The sequence below is a fragment of the Monodon monoceros genome, unplaced genomic scaffold (assembly GCF_005190385.1).
Source record: "Monodon monoceros isolate NGI ecotype Baffin Bay Population unplaced genomic scaffold, NGI_Narwhal_1 Super_Scaffold_12, whole genome shotgun sequence".
In the NCBI taxonomy this organism is placed as follows: domain Eukaryota; kingdom Metazoa; phylum Chordata; class Mammalia; order Artiodactyla; family Monodontidae; genus Monodon; species Monodon monoceros.
Genome location: NW_021703768.1, coordinates 157,129,977 through 157,142,108, shown reverse-complemented (window position 1 = coordinate 157,142,108; position 12,132 = coordinate 157,129,977). Strand labels below are relative to the sequence as shown.

At 62.9% G+C, this 12,132-nt stretch overlaps 1 protein-coding gene across 1 annotated transcript in view; it reads right to left on the bottom strand.

Annotated features, from left to right (window-relative positions):
- Positions 1-12,132, bottom strand: part of DOT1L (DOT1 like histone lysine methyltransferase) — a 52,854-nt gene that overhangs the window by 15,502 nt on the left and 25,220 nt on the right. Inside the window, 4 exon segments of the mRNA XM_029218422.1 lie at positions 2,592-2,671; positions 4,644-4,699; positions 10,003-10,065; positions 10,464-10,558. Coding sequence (XP_029074255.1) covers positions 2,592-2,671; positions 4,644-4,699; positions 10,003-10,065; positions 10,464-10,558 — 294 coding nt within the window.

Genomic DNA, 12,132 nt, shown 5'->3' with positions numbered 1-12,132 from the left:
CCAGGCGCTCAGGTGGGACACGGGGTGCGGAGGGCAAGGTCAAGGTGACCACGAGGGACAAGTGAAGAATGGGCGACATCCCACGAGACAATGAGGCCCGATGCCCAGCGGGCCGCGTCCACAACGATGGAGGGGCCACGACCCGAGGCCCTAAGGCTAGAGAGTCGGGACTGCACAGCCCAAGAGGTGCCTGTGGCAGCTGGCAGAGCAGGAATCCACGCTCCTCTCCCGGGTGGGGCGCGGGGATGGGTGCCGAGTGCTCAGGAGAGGGGCCCGGGCAGGGCGCTCGTTCCCACAAAACCATCAGGAGCGACCCTGCCACACGCTCAGGCTCACGCTCACCTGCACACGCACACACGCAAACACACACGCAGCCGGCGGTGCTGAGGGCAGCTGGAAACTCTCTGCGTCCATGCTGGGTGATCCTTCCCCTCTCCTGTTTGCTTGAAATGTTTCATAACAAAACTTCGGGGACACACCCTGTTTCTCTCTCCCGGCCACAGAGGAGATCAGGACGGCACGGGGGCCTCCCCGCAGCTGCGGGGACAGGGAGCAGTGGGGGGGGGGGCAGGACAGAGCGCAGCACGTCTGCCCTGCCGGGGCTCCTGCGGCACGTCAGGGAAGACCTGACGTGGGAATCGGGGCAGCAGCAGCGGCCGGAGAAGCCACCCTCATGAGCCCAAGGATGAAGATGCTTTCTGGAGACCTCCCTGCAGGACAAGTGGCTCCTGCCATCTCATGTCACGACTGGAGAAGCATGGGGACACACTGTCAGGGCTGCATCCCCGGCCAGGCCCCAGGAGGGGGAGCGGGCAGAGCCCAGCGGGGCCGTGGGCATGTGGGGCAGTATATCTGACCTCACGCTGAGGTCATAGCCCACGGGGGGCCCGGGAGACTGGTCCCGTCCTGCCAGGAGGACCCCGAGAAAGATGGGCACCCGAGGCTAGAGTTCTCACACGGGTGGCGACAGCCCCCGGCCGAGGACCAGAGCCCGGCCGTGTGCGACTGGGCGTCCAGGAAAAGAAGCCCATGACTCCACCAGCAGTGGGATGACCCCCACGCTCCTGGAGCAGAGCGCGTCACAGGGCACAGACGGAGCCGCCATCATCCTAAGTGTTCATCACACATGGGAAGCTACCGGCCTCCCCACGGGGAAGAAACAAGGCAGCAGGTGAGAAGCAGGCGCGAGGGCACAGGACAAGGGGAAACGCAGGCCCTGCCTGGGTCCCCCAGCTGCTGCCCTGCTTGTCAGGACCATCGATGGTGCTGGGACAGAAAGCGCCCAGCTTTCTGAGGGAGGCGGACTGGGGAGGACGGCCTGAAGAAGGAGCCACTCCTCCGTCCCCTCTTCCTGGAACACACCGGACCTGCTCTCCCACTCTGAGCCTAAGCGCAACTCACCACGGGACCCAGGGGCGGGCACGAGAACACAAACTAGGTTCAAAGAAACTGGTCAGCTCCCAGCTGTTTAGAAGGCTCCCACCCAGGTGTCTGCATCGGTCTGATGCTCCATGTGCACGAGGATGCCCCAGGCACAGCTAAGGGACACCTCATGTGTGCTGCTGGGCCTGGGAAGGCGCGACCCACTCTGGTGGCTAAGCCGAGACCTCGACACAGCTCCCTCCCTGCACCTTCAGTGGCCTGGAGGGATCTCACTTGGGGACCACCCTGCTCAGGCTCACCACGCCAGACGGAGGAGCTCGGACAAGACAAGAAGACCTAACAACCCCTGCCCGCGCTCCTGAGGAGGGGAGAGTCTGCTCAGACACCAGGAGCTCCCGTCGACCCAAGCGCTTGGCCTTGGCACTTCCCTCCCGGTCTCTTCCTGGCCTGTCCAGACCTCCCCCGCACCAGGTTCTGGCCAGATGCCAACAGCACTCACTCCACAAAAGCACCAAGGTAACCTGTGAGTCTAAACGCTTTCATAAGCACGGGAGAACACGCCCCTCCTACTTGGACACAAGAAGGGTGAGGTCCCCTCCGGTGTCCGGGTCTCGACTGGCCCGGGGACCGAGTGTGAGGGGGAAGGGGAAGCAGCGGGAGTGGTGCTAGCCAGGCAGCCCGGGTCCAAGTACAGGAAAGACCCGACCAGCAAAGGCCACAGGGGCTGGCCAGGGGAACCCCCATGCCCTCAGCGCCCCCAAGTTAGGGTTCCAGATCACATGGGGACACCCAATCAAGTTTCAGTTTCCCATACACCGTGAAGAATCCTTTAGGAGAAGGCAGGATGTCCTTGAACTAAGAAGTCACTCCCTGTCTCCGCAACAGAACGAACCAGACAGCCTGCAGCTCCCCTGCTAATCTGGTCCCCGCCCCAGTCCTTCCGGCGGCTGCAAGCTGGGGCCTGAGCGGGGGAGGCGTCGGGTCTATTCCACCACACACGCTGAGCTGCGAGGCACCCTCCCACAACCTAGGTGACGGTAAGAACCACCATGGATGGGACCCGCTGCCTGAGGCCTTCCCACCAGGGCCGATCCCAACGCCAGTCCGGACCCCACCACCTGCGATCAGGGCCACAGTTGCAGAGCCCGGAGCAGGCGCAGACGCGGGATGCACGGGGTGGGGGTGGGGGGTGGGGGGGAGTCCATTACCTTCCTTCATGTTTGCGAACCGCTCCTTCAGCTGGTGATCCACCTCAGGACCAAAGGCAAAGTTATTCACAAATATAACACTGCAAAATAATATTCCAGTTGAGTGAAAGGAGGTTCTACTTGCACACACACACAGAGCCGCCGCGCCTATGCCACCTACCGCCTCTGCCCGCACCACCTCCGCCCAGCCTGGGGACGGGTGCCAGGGCCCAGAGGCTGTGACTGCCACCCTGGGTGCCGTGAACACAGATGCCGCGACAAGCAGACCCCTGGCTTCCTTGGGAAGGCGCGCACGGACACAGGCCCAGGGCAACGGGCTGCCCCACCTGCCCCTCTGGTGCCCCGGGGTTGGAAAGCGGGCAGCTCGAGCGCCCCCTGGGCAGAGAGGTGCGAGAACACCCGGGCAGGAAAGCAGCACAGACCCATCAAGCTGCACCACCACCCAGGGGCCCAGCGCCAAGTTCTTCCGAGGCAGGGCCTGGCCCATCCTCTCCCATTTCTCAAACGTTCTCTGGCACCCGACGGCCCGAGGAAGCGCTGCCTGAAGACGCCCACTGGGTGGTGGGAGACTGCTGCCTGCACAGGCCCCCAACCTGTCCCCTCCTCTGCCCACCGGCTCCTGCCCCCATGGAGGACCCCCACCAGGGATCCCTTCCCCATCTGAACGTGATGGACAGCAGCAAGCTGCCATTCCATGCCACTTGTCTGGAATCTCGGTACTAGGACAGTAACGGAAGATCTGACCGGGGCGAGGATGGTCACGGGCAGTAGGAGAAGCACTGAAGGTGTAAGCCAAGCTCTCGCGCTGCCGACTGCTTGGAAAGAAACCCAGATGCGGTGCGGTTCAGGTTGGAGCCGACGGGCAGAGCCCTGATGAGAGCGGCGAGCTGGGGAGGCTCCGACAGGGAGTGGGGCCGGCCTGGAGGGGTCCCTGCTCTGGGACGGAGCCTGGGGAGGCTGCACGCCAGGGCCTCAGGGTGGCCAAGGTGGGGAGAGGGGGTAAGCCAGGACAGACCCTGGGCTGCCCGAACTAGAGTCACCCGAGAGGAAACAAGGAAGCTCCCTGAGGCCCGCAGAAGCCAGGATGAAGACCCCTGAGCGCAGAGGAGCTCGTCAGGGCGGGGGCACCCCCAATAGGAAGCAGAGCGCCTAGGGCGCTCGCCGTCTGGGGGGCACCGTCTGGGGGCCCTGGCAGAGCCCGGCCTCGGGGCCTCGCGGTGCTCTGGGCGAGCTCATCCTTGCCGGGCTACAGCTGCTGGATGCCCCCCATGGGAGAGGCCCCCACAGCAGCTGCTCCAGAGCCCCCCGACCCCGTCTGATCTGATGGGGACACCCACGGGGTCAGCACGGTCCCCTCAAGAAAAGGGGGACGGCGTGCCCAAATCAGGTGAGACATTCTCACAGGAGAGCGAGACAAGGACAGGCCTTTGTGAACGAGGGACACCTGCTCCCTACCTGCCCGCACGGAACCCAGTGGTGGGGCCTCGGGGCGCCATGCAGCGAGCACGTGCAGAAAGAAGGCGGGGAGGCCAGACCATGAGGTCGAAGGGAAATGGTGTGACCCACCCCCCGCCAGAGAGCTGAGAGAGTGACAGGCCCGCCCCGCAGTCACCAAGCCTGGCCATCCCCACTGAGCCACACGAGCGCCTTGCGCTCCACAGGTGCTACCACTGCTGCCGCCAGGTGCGCAAGGGCGGGGTCCAGCCCGCTCCCCGGCCCCAGGCCTGGGCAGGACAAGGGAAGGAGCCACGGAGGCAGAGCTGCTGGCAAGCTCAGGACACACGGCGGTGTCGGCCTGGAGACTGCTTGCCACGGTGCTACCATCCATCCCGGGGAGGCCCAAGAGCAGGAACCTGCACTGAGCCCGGGCCCCTCCCCGCACTCTCCGGGCCCTCCCCGCACTCTCCAGCCCCTGCCTGCTGGGATGACCCCCGTGGGGGGGGGGGAGCAACCCGGGGTGGGGGGGGATGGGGAGCTGTGCCACCCCGTGCCATCCTGCCTTGCCCGGCAGGCCCCTGCGGCCCTCGCAGCCTCACTCTAGCCCGGCCGTACCTCGTGTTGGCGATCCGCTCTCTCCACTCCTCTGAGAGGAAATCTCCTCTCTCCAGCTGAAAGGAGAAAAGAGGGATAGCCCATCACTCAGGGGTCTCGCTCGCCTCTGCACCCCACCCCTGCCTGCCCCCCAAAGAAGAGATGGAATGAGCAGAGGCCCTGAGTGGGGAGGCCGCGGTGGGGCGGTGGCATTGGGGCCAGGCTCCCACAAGGGGACGGCGGGGAGAGGCCGAGACCACGCCATGCCCACGCAGGGCCAGCAGGGGGCGCCCCGAGGCGGCCGTGCTGGACAGAGCACACGCGGCAAGGGCTCAGCTCTCCTGCACCACCTCGCCTGTCTCCTGGGCAGCAGGGCTGTCCTTACGCCCTCAGCACTGCTCTGACCACTATCTTTGTTAGCCGACTAATCTCATTGTGCCTCAAGGCCAAAGTCTGCCTGAGACAACTCAGACCTTATTAACCTAACTGCCCAGAACTGTACCATTTAACAAACCAAGAAATCTGGCTTTATAATTCTTCAAAAAAAGGCTATCATCCCACTCCTGGGTGTCCACCCCAGAGAAGTGAAAACAGACCTCCACAGGAAAACCTGCACACCCGTCCGCAGCAGCAAAGGTGGGAACCCACGTGTCCATCATGAACGTGAACAGATAAACACCCTGTGGTCCCTCCACACATGGGAGCATCACCCAGCTATAAAAAGGGGTGAAGCCCCGACACTCGCTGCAACGTGGACGGACCCTGAGAACACGATGCTCAGTGAGAGAAGCCAGACACAGAAGGACACACGGTGTGTGATTCCATTGATGGGAAACGTCCAGGACAGGTGGACCCACAGACAGAGCGTCTCTGGGGGAGGGTGGAGGTGGCTGCTGGCAGCCCCCATCTGCACCCCACAAGCCATCAGGTGACCGGAGGCCCTCCAGGCAGCGATGGGGCAGCGCCGCCCAGCAGGGCTGGCCCCTGAGCCTGTCTTGGGACGGGCAGGAGGGAAGACCCCAAGCATAGGAGCCTGTGAATGCCACGGCGCCCAGGCAGAGCAGCTGCCAAGTCCGGCGCCCTCCAGCACACAGGAGTCACCCAGGGACACGAGGGGCCGAGCCCCGCAGGGCAGAAGGGAGATGGCTGTCCTAAAACACCCAGGTGCTGTGGGAGGTCTACGTCCCAGACGTCCGCGTCTGCTCGCTGGGTCCTCTCCCCTCGTGAGGCTGCCACGGTTCCCTGCGCACAGCCCGGCAGGCTCGGGGCACTGACCCAAGTCCAAAGTCCTTACGATGCCGCACAGGAAAACGCTCAAGCTGCAGGCCTGAGGCCGTGTCCTGGGAAGGGCGCTCGGTGTCTGGAACCCGACCTTGGGGGCTCCCTGTCCGCACACTCTCTGGGAAAACACGGGGTCCACACGGGCACCTGCTCTCCTCCCAGAGTCTGGGGTCTCGGCTGACCGGCCCCCAGTGAGAACCCTGGGCTGGGTCTCTGCGGCCAAGAGAGCAGACCACAGCCCCCGGGCACTGGGTCTTGTGAGCCTCCCTGGGGCGCACACCTCACTCGTGCTGTCACATCTCGTTTGGGGGAGTGAAGCACGTCCTATAGAGTCTGGAAGCTTGCGCCTGGTCCCCTGGACCCACCCTATGCCTCTTCCCTCTGCTGGTTTTGCTCCATCCTGTCTCTGAATAAACCACAATGTGAGGATGACGTCTGCTGCGTCCTGGGGTCCCGCAGGCTCGTCCTGATGTGGCTTCTCTCTCCATGGGGGCTCACCCATCCAAGCCACAGCGCCACTGCTCTGTTGTGGCCTCATGTTCAAGGCAAGAAAACAGCCACTGTCCCGGCCCCGCCGCCATTCGCCTCTTGACACAGACTGGCCGAGTCGGCTCTGTGTTGCTGGGGCCAGTGTGCCCGAGTTACCCGTGCCAGGAAGATGTCACCCCCACCAAGGACCCGTGACTGGCCCCAAGATAACCAAGACCTCCAGTGTGGAGAAACGCACACAGGCATAAGAGAGAAGAACGGACCCCAGCCCGCAAAGGCACAGGGGCTGCCACCGCCTGCCCGGGGACCTGGCCGAGGGCACCTCCCCACACGGCACTTCTGTGAGGCCGCCACCGCCCCAGGCAAGGGAAACCTGTGTGCCAGGCCCACTGCCAGGGGCCGACAGCACGGGGTCGCCCGGCGACAGGGGGCGCCCTGAGGTGTGACAGACGCAGGCAGAAGCCGAGCGTAGGGAGGGCCCAGGGCCTCCGACGGGAGGAGAGCTGTGGGCTGCAGGGCCGGGCAGGGACTGAAGAGGCGGCTCAGACGCCAGGAAACACACTGGGCTCGGAGGCTCCTGCTGGCTTTGTTCCCCCCTCAGTTACTAAGTGACAGGGGCAGGACCCTGCCCGCCAACCAGGGCACCTGCTCCCAGCCACAGTGGGGGCACCTTTCCAGACCCAGCCGGCAAGCTCCTGCCAAATCCAGGCGTTGGGCAGGGGCTGTCGCCACACCCTCCTGGAGCAGGGCCACGTGGACGCCAGAGGCACAGCTGGCTGCCACTCCAGACACGGCCGCCAAGGCCACGACCAAGAGTCCTCTGAGCCGAGTTCTGCTCACAGCCACCTCGCGAGGCCACAGAGCAAGGGCAACTGACAAGCGCCCTGGACCTCACGAGGCCAAAGAGCGAGAAGGTTTACACACAGGGAGCCCCGCCAATGAGCCAGCTGACGTACCACTGACCCCCAAACACCCACCAGGCCAGGCGCTGCCGCCCAAAGGTGACGAGGGGAGGAAGGGAGGAGAGGTGACCCGCCGGGGCGGGCAGCCCACCAGCCTCACCCCCGCCTCTCCCTCCAGCCGCGGGGATTGTACCAACAGCTAGAACCACACTCCGAATAAAGCAGCGAAGGCTGCCCGCGGATCCATCGGGGCATCCCTGGGACCTGTGTCGATGCAGACTTCTACACTATGGGATTGAACTGCTTGGCCCTCTCACCAGAAGCAGGAGGCACTTCTTAAATTTAAAAACCTATGTTTTAGGAGGTCATAAGGTCTTAGGAAAATGGTAAACCATCCAGGAACTCTTAGCAGCATGCCAGTGGATCTAGGGACTGGGCAGGAAGAAGTTTCCTGGAAACAGAAACCAACTGGACTGACTGCCCTCAGCCTGAGCAACGAACATCAGAGGACTTCAGATGCAGGAGGGACACAGGAGGCCAGAGGATACACCCCTCGCTTTTCACTGAGGGGAGAGAATCATGCAAGAAATCCCACCAGGAAAAAGGGGAGGGGAGCTGGGCCCAGCCTGTAGATGTGCAAGTCCTGGTCCAAGAACAGCAGAGCAGAAGCAGAGAGGGCACAGCCGAGCTCAAACCACGAGGCCACACCACCCTGATACCAAAGCCAGGCATCACGAGAAAGGAAAACTACAGACCAGCATCCCTCTCGGCTGCAAATACCCTCAACAAAATAGGAGCTATACCCCAGGGCCAGGCGGGACTTATCCCGGGCATGGAAGTACACCAGCCTTTGTACTCTGTCCCCTCAACAGGCCAAAGAGGAAAACCACACAACGCAAAAGCAGCTCTAACAAAACCCAGTACCCATTCACAATAAAGATTTCCGGAACAAAAATAAGAACAGAGGTGAACCGCGTCAACTTTAAAAAGAACGTCCACAGAAAAACCCCAAAGCTAACATCACACCCATGGTGAGAAGCTCGAGGCTTTCCTGCTGAGATCAGGGGCAAGAAAAGGATGTGCCCTCTCATCCCTGCTCCTCAACACCACACCAAAAGCCCCGGCTAATGCAATAAGACAAGAAAAGGAAAGGGTACCGACTGGGAAGGAAGACATAAAACATCAAAGGTGATGTTATCGTCTATGTAGAAAATCCAAAAGAGTCAACGAAAACGACGACAACCCTGGAACTAACACAGTAACTACAGGAAGGTTGCAGGATGAGGGTATGGATGTACGTCAGCACAGCGCAGACAGAAGTCAAGTCCAAACCCCCCAGAGCGGCCAGCACATCACTGAAGGAGGAGAACGAGGCTGGAGGCCCGATGCCACGCGGTTCAGGACTGACTCTCACGAAGACGCAGCTGTCAAGACACTGCGGTGCCACTGAGAGAGCACACAGGGAGAGCGTGGGACGGAGCGCAGCGGCCGCTGGCCTTGGACGAATCAACAAAGACGGCTCAACAGAGAGAGGCAGCCCTGCAGCAGACAGGGCAGGGCAGCTGGATGTCTGCACACGGAGAAATGAATGTAGACGCAGACCTCACGCCCTCCACAAGAAGTAACCAGAAAGAAACCACGAACCTACAGGCAAAACGCACAGCCACAGAACTCCTATACGATACCATGAGGGTAAATCTAGGTGAGCTGAGGCTTGGCTTTTTTAAACACGACACCGAGGGCACGACCCATGAAAGGAGAAATGGCTAGGCTGTTCTAAGAGCCTGGAGCCCCCTCTACTGCGCCCCCATCGGCCTCCCACCTACAATTACGTGACCCACTCTGGGTCCCTGAGGCGACGGGGACGCCGACTCTGGCCCCACAACCCTGCCCGCAGGACGGCGCAGGGAGAGCAGCGAGCACGGCAAGGAACTCTGGGAGGGGGCGTCAGGACCACGTCGCAGCCAGCTGGGGTCTAAGTGACCTGGGGGGCGTGAGATGGGAAGTGGTGGGTGTGGTGAAGATCCGGTTGCGGACCCCGCCCCCTGCGATGCCCCAGCAGCGGCCCAGGGGATGGTGGCTGCATGGCGGCCGTGCGTCCACAGGCAACCGAAACCTGGCAGAAAGACTGATGAAGCCTTGAGCACAGAAACGCACTCGAGCCGAGGATGCGGATGCGGACACCCTGGGTAGGAGGAGCAGAGAGAGAGGCCAGAGCGTCCAGGATCCAGGAGCGAGACCCGAGGAACCTCGGCGTCGAAAGGCCGGGCTGAGCGATGCTGAGTGAGGGGCAGAGGGGCAGGCGGCACCGGGACAGCTGGGGGACTCATCCGCTGGGCCCCACGCTGCTGCGGGGGGCAAGCAGGAGAAAGATGCCCTCAGCCGGCCCGCGGACGGGGCAGAGGCCGCCTCGCCCGCACCCTGCCGCCCCCACGTGCCAACCCGGGAGGGGCGCTGCCTCTGAAAGAGCCGGTGCTCTGAGGCCTTGCCAGTGCCTGGGGGGCTGAGGAAGAGAAACGCCACGTGGGCCACCTCTGTTCTCTGAGCGCCCGCAAGGGCCCCCAGGAGGGAGGATGAGAGTGGCCGGCAGAGGGTGGAAAGCGGTGGGGAGGGGGCTCCGGGTGGCGGAGCTGCCCCCGCCCCCGGGGGCGGAGGCTCAGGGCAGGCACTGCACCAGCAGCCACGGGGCATGGAGCGGTGGCACTCACTGTGTATTCTGCATGCTTTTTTCCATACCATTTCATCCACTTCCTGAACTCTCGGTCCATGGTCTGCAAGGGAGCCGAACCAGACAGCCCATCAGGCCCCAGGCAGCCGGAATGGCACCCACGGCTCCCGAATCCCCCTTCCTCCCCTCGCCCGCCCGCTCCGGGGTTCCTGGCAAAGGCTCCCGACCACAGGGAACCCGAGTCAGCGGGCGTGCGAATCACAACTCTAAACACGTTCCCGTGGGGATGACACCGCTCAGACGTGTGCTCTCCCCAGACTCTGCCGCCCCCCAGGCAGACGCCGGCACAAGGGTGATGCCAGCTGACCCCACGGTGCTGGGGGAACTCCCCTCCCCTTGACCCCCGGCACAGGCCACGCCCTCGACCCACAGGCCACCATAAACCAAGGTTAGAAAGAAAAGCAACAGATGCAACCATGCCCAGAGCCCAGAAGCGCTCACCTCCGCGTACTTGGCCGGGATGTCAGCTTTCTCGACACCATAGTGATGTTTGCAGTTGGTAGCCGCAGCGACCTGCAGCACAACCTGGCCCACTCCTTCAGAGAGAGAGAGAGACAGACAGACAGCAGCAGGTGTCAGATGTGCACTGTGACAGAGGCCACACGCCAGCCACTGGGGCGATGGCCACAAGGTCACCAGGCAGAGGCCACAGTCTCTCAGCGAAGGTGCCCGAGCGCTCTCCGAGGTCACAGAATGTGTTCAAATGCCCCAGGCCGTGGGCTGAGCCGCCACCAGGGAACAGCCATCTGGGTTCCACTTCATCATCCAAGGACAACACTCCACAGCCCCCCAACCAGAGTCCGTCCTTGGTCCACAGCCCCACGTGGCATTAACCGTCCAGACACAGACCCAGCTGTGTGGGACCCAGGAACCCCTCGGGAAGGCTCCCGCCCACCCCGGACACACCACTGTTCCACTGCATGGCCAGCTTGCATCCTCAGCCGAGTCTGAAGCGGGCTCAGAGAGGGGGTGGGAGAGCCCCGCACCGCACGCACACACCAGTAGGACGCAGGCAGAGTCTGCGGGCATTTAGCCTTCACGACAAAAGGAAGCTTTTTAAATGGTCTTTCCTTGAACTTAGATCAGTTGCACTTTAAATAAAGTGTCAGGAGCCCCTTGACTTCCCATTTTGAATAGAATGTACTCCAATGATGAAAACAAACCTCTATTCAGAAACACGGGGTAAACTGGGGAGAGGACGAGCGGTCCCTCCCAGGGGACAGGGGCAAGGCGTGGAGAGCTCGGCCTGAGGAGGCTGGCGCTTCTCAGAAATCATAAGCCTTCTGACACTAGGGGAGTTTTACAGGCTTTTAGAGAAATGACCTTTGAAGCGCGTGCATTCTTATCAAAACATGAATCATACACTTAAAGGACTTAAACCGATGATGACGCCACGAAAGAAGCCACCTTCGTCCCCATCTGCAGGGCCCCTGCCCGGCTGAGATGGGACTTTCGGGTCTGTGAGCAGGTCACATGGGATGGCAGAGATGCCCCAGCGGGCTGTGCTGGGGGTTCCTGATGGAGCCGCCCAACAACATGCCGGACGGCCCCCCCATCAGCCCGTGACCTCACGGGTCCCACCAGGAACCAGTCAGCCCAGTGCTTACTCAGGCAGCACGGTGTGCCACGTGTGTGCCTGCCAGGCCCTACCCCTAGGAGTCTCGACTCTGTGCAGAAGGACACCCCGTGAGCAAGCAGGGGGGCCGCTTGGGCTGGTGAGTGCGGGAAGAGGGGAGGGACCGCCAGCAAGGTGGGGGCTGGTCTGCCTCAGTGGTCCCTGGGGCCACCTGTGGGCCAAGAGCCAGGAGCAGCCCCAGGCCCAGGAGGGAGCAGGAGGGAGTGCGGCCACGAGGCCTGAGGGCACAGGGAGCAGGGCTCTCCTCTCAGCAGGAGCAGGCCAGGGGTGGGGGGGGTGGGGGGGGGCGAGAAGCAGAGCCGCAGCTCAGCGCTGGCGGCTGGGCGGAGCCCACGGACCTTCTCAGGCTGGCTTAGCAGAAGTGAAGGGGCAGCTTTCTGGGCACCAGAAAGGCGGGCTTGGTTTGCGGCCTGCCGGGTGGGGAGAGGGGTGTGCTGACTCAGGACTGCAGGGTCAGGGCCCCCCCCACTGCCT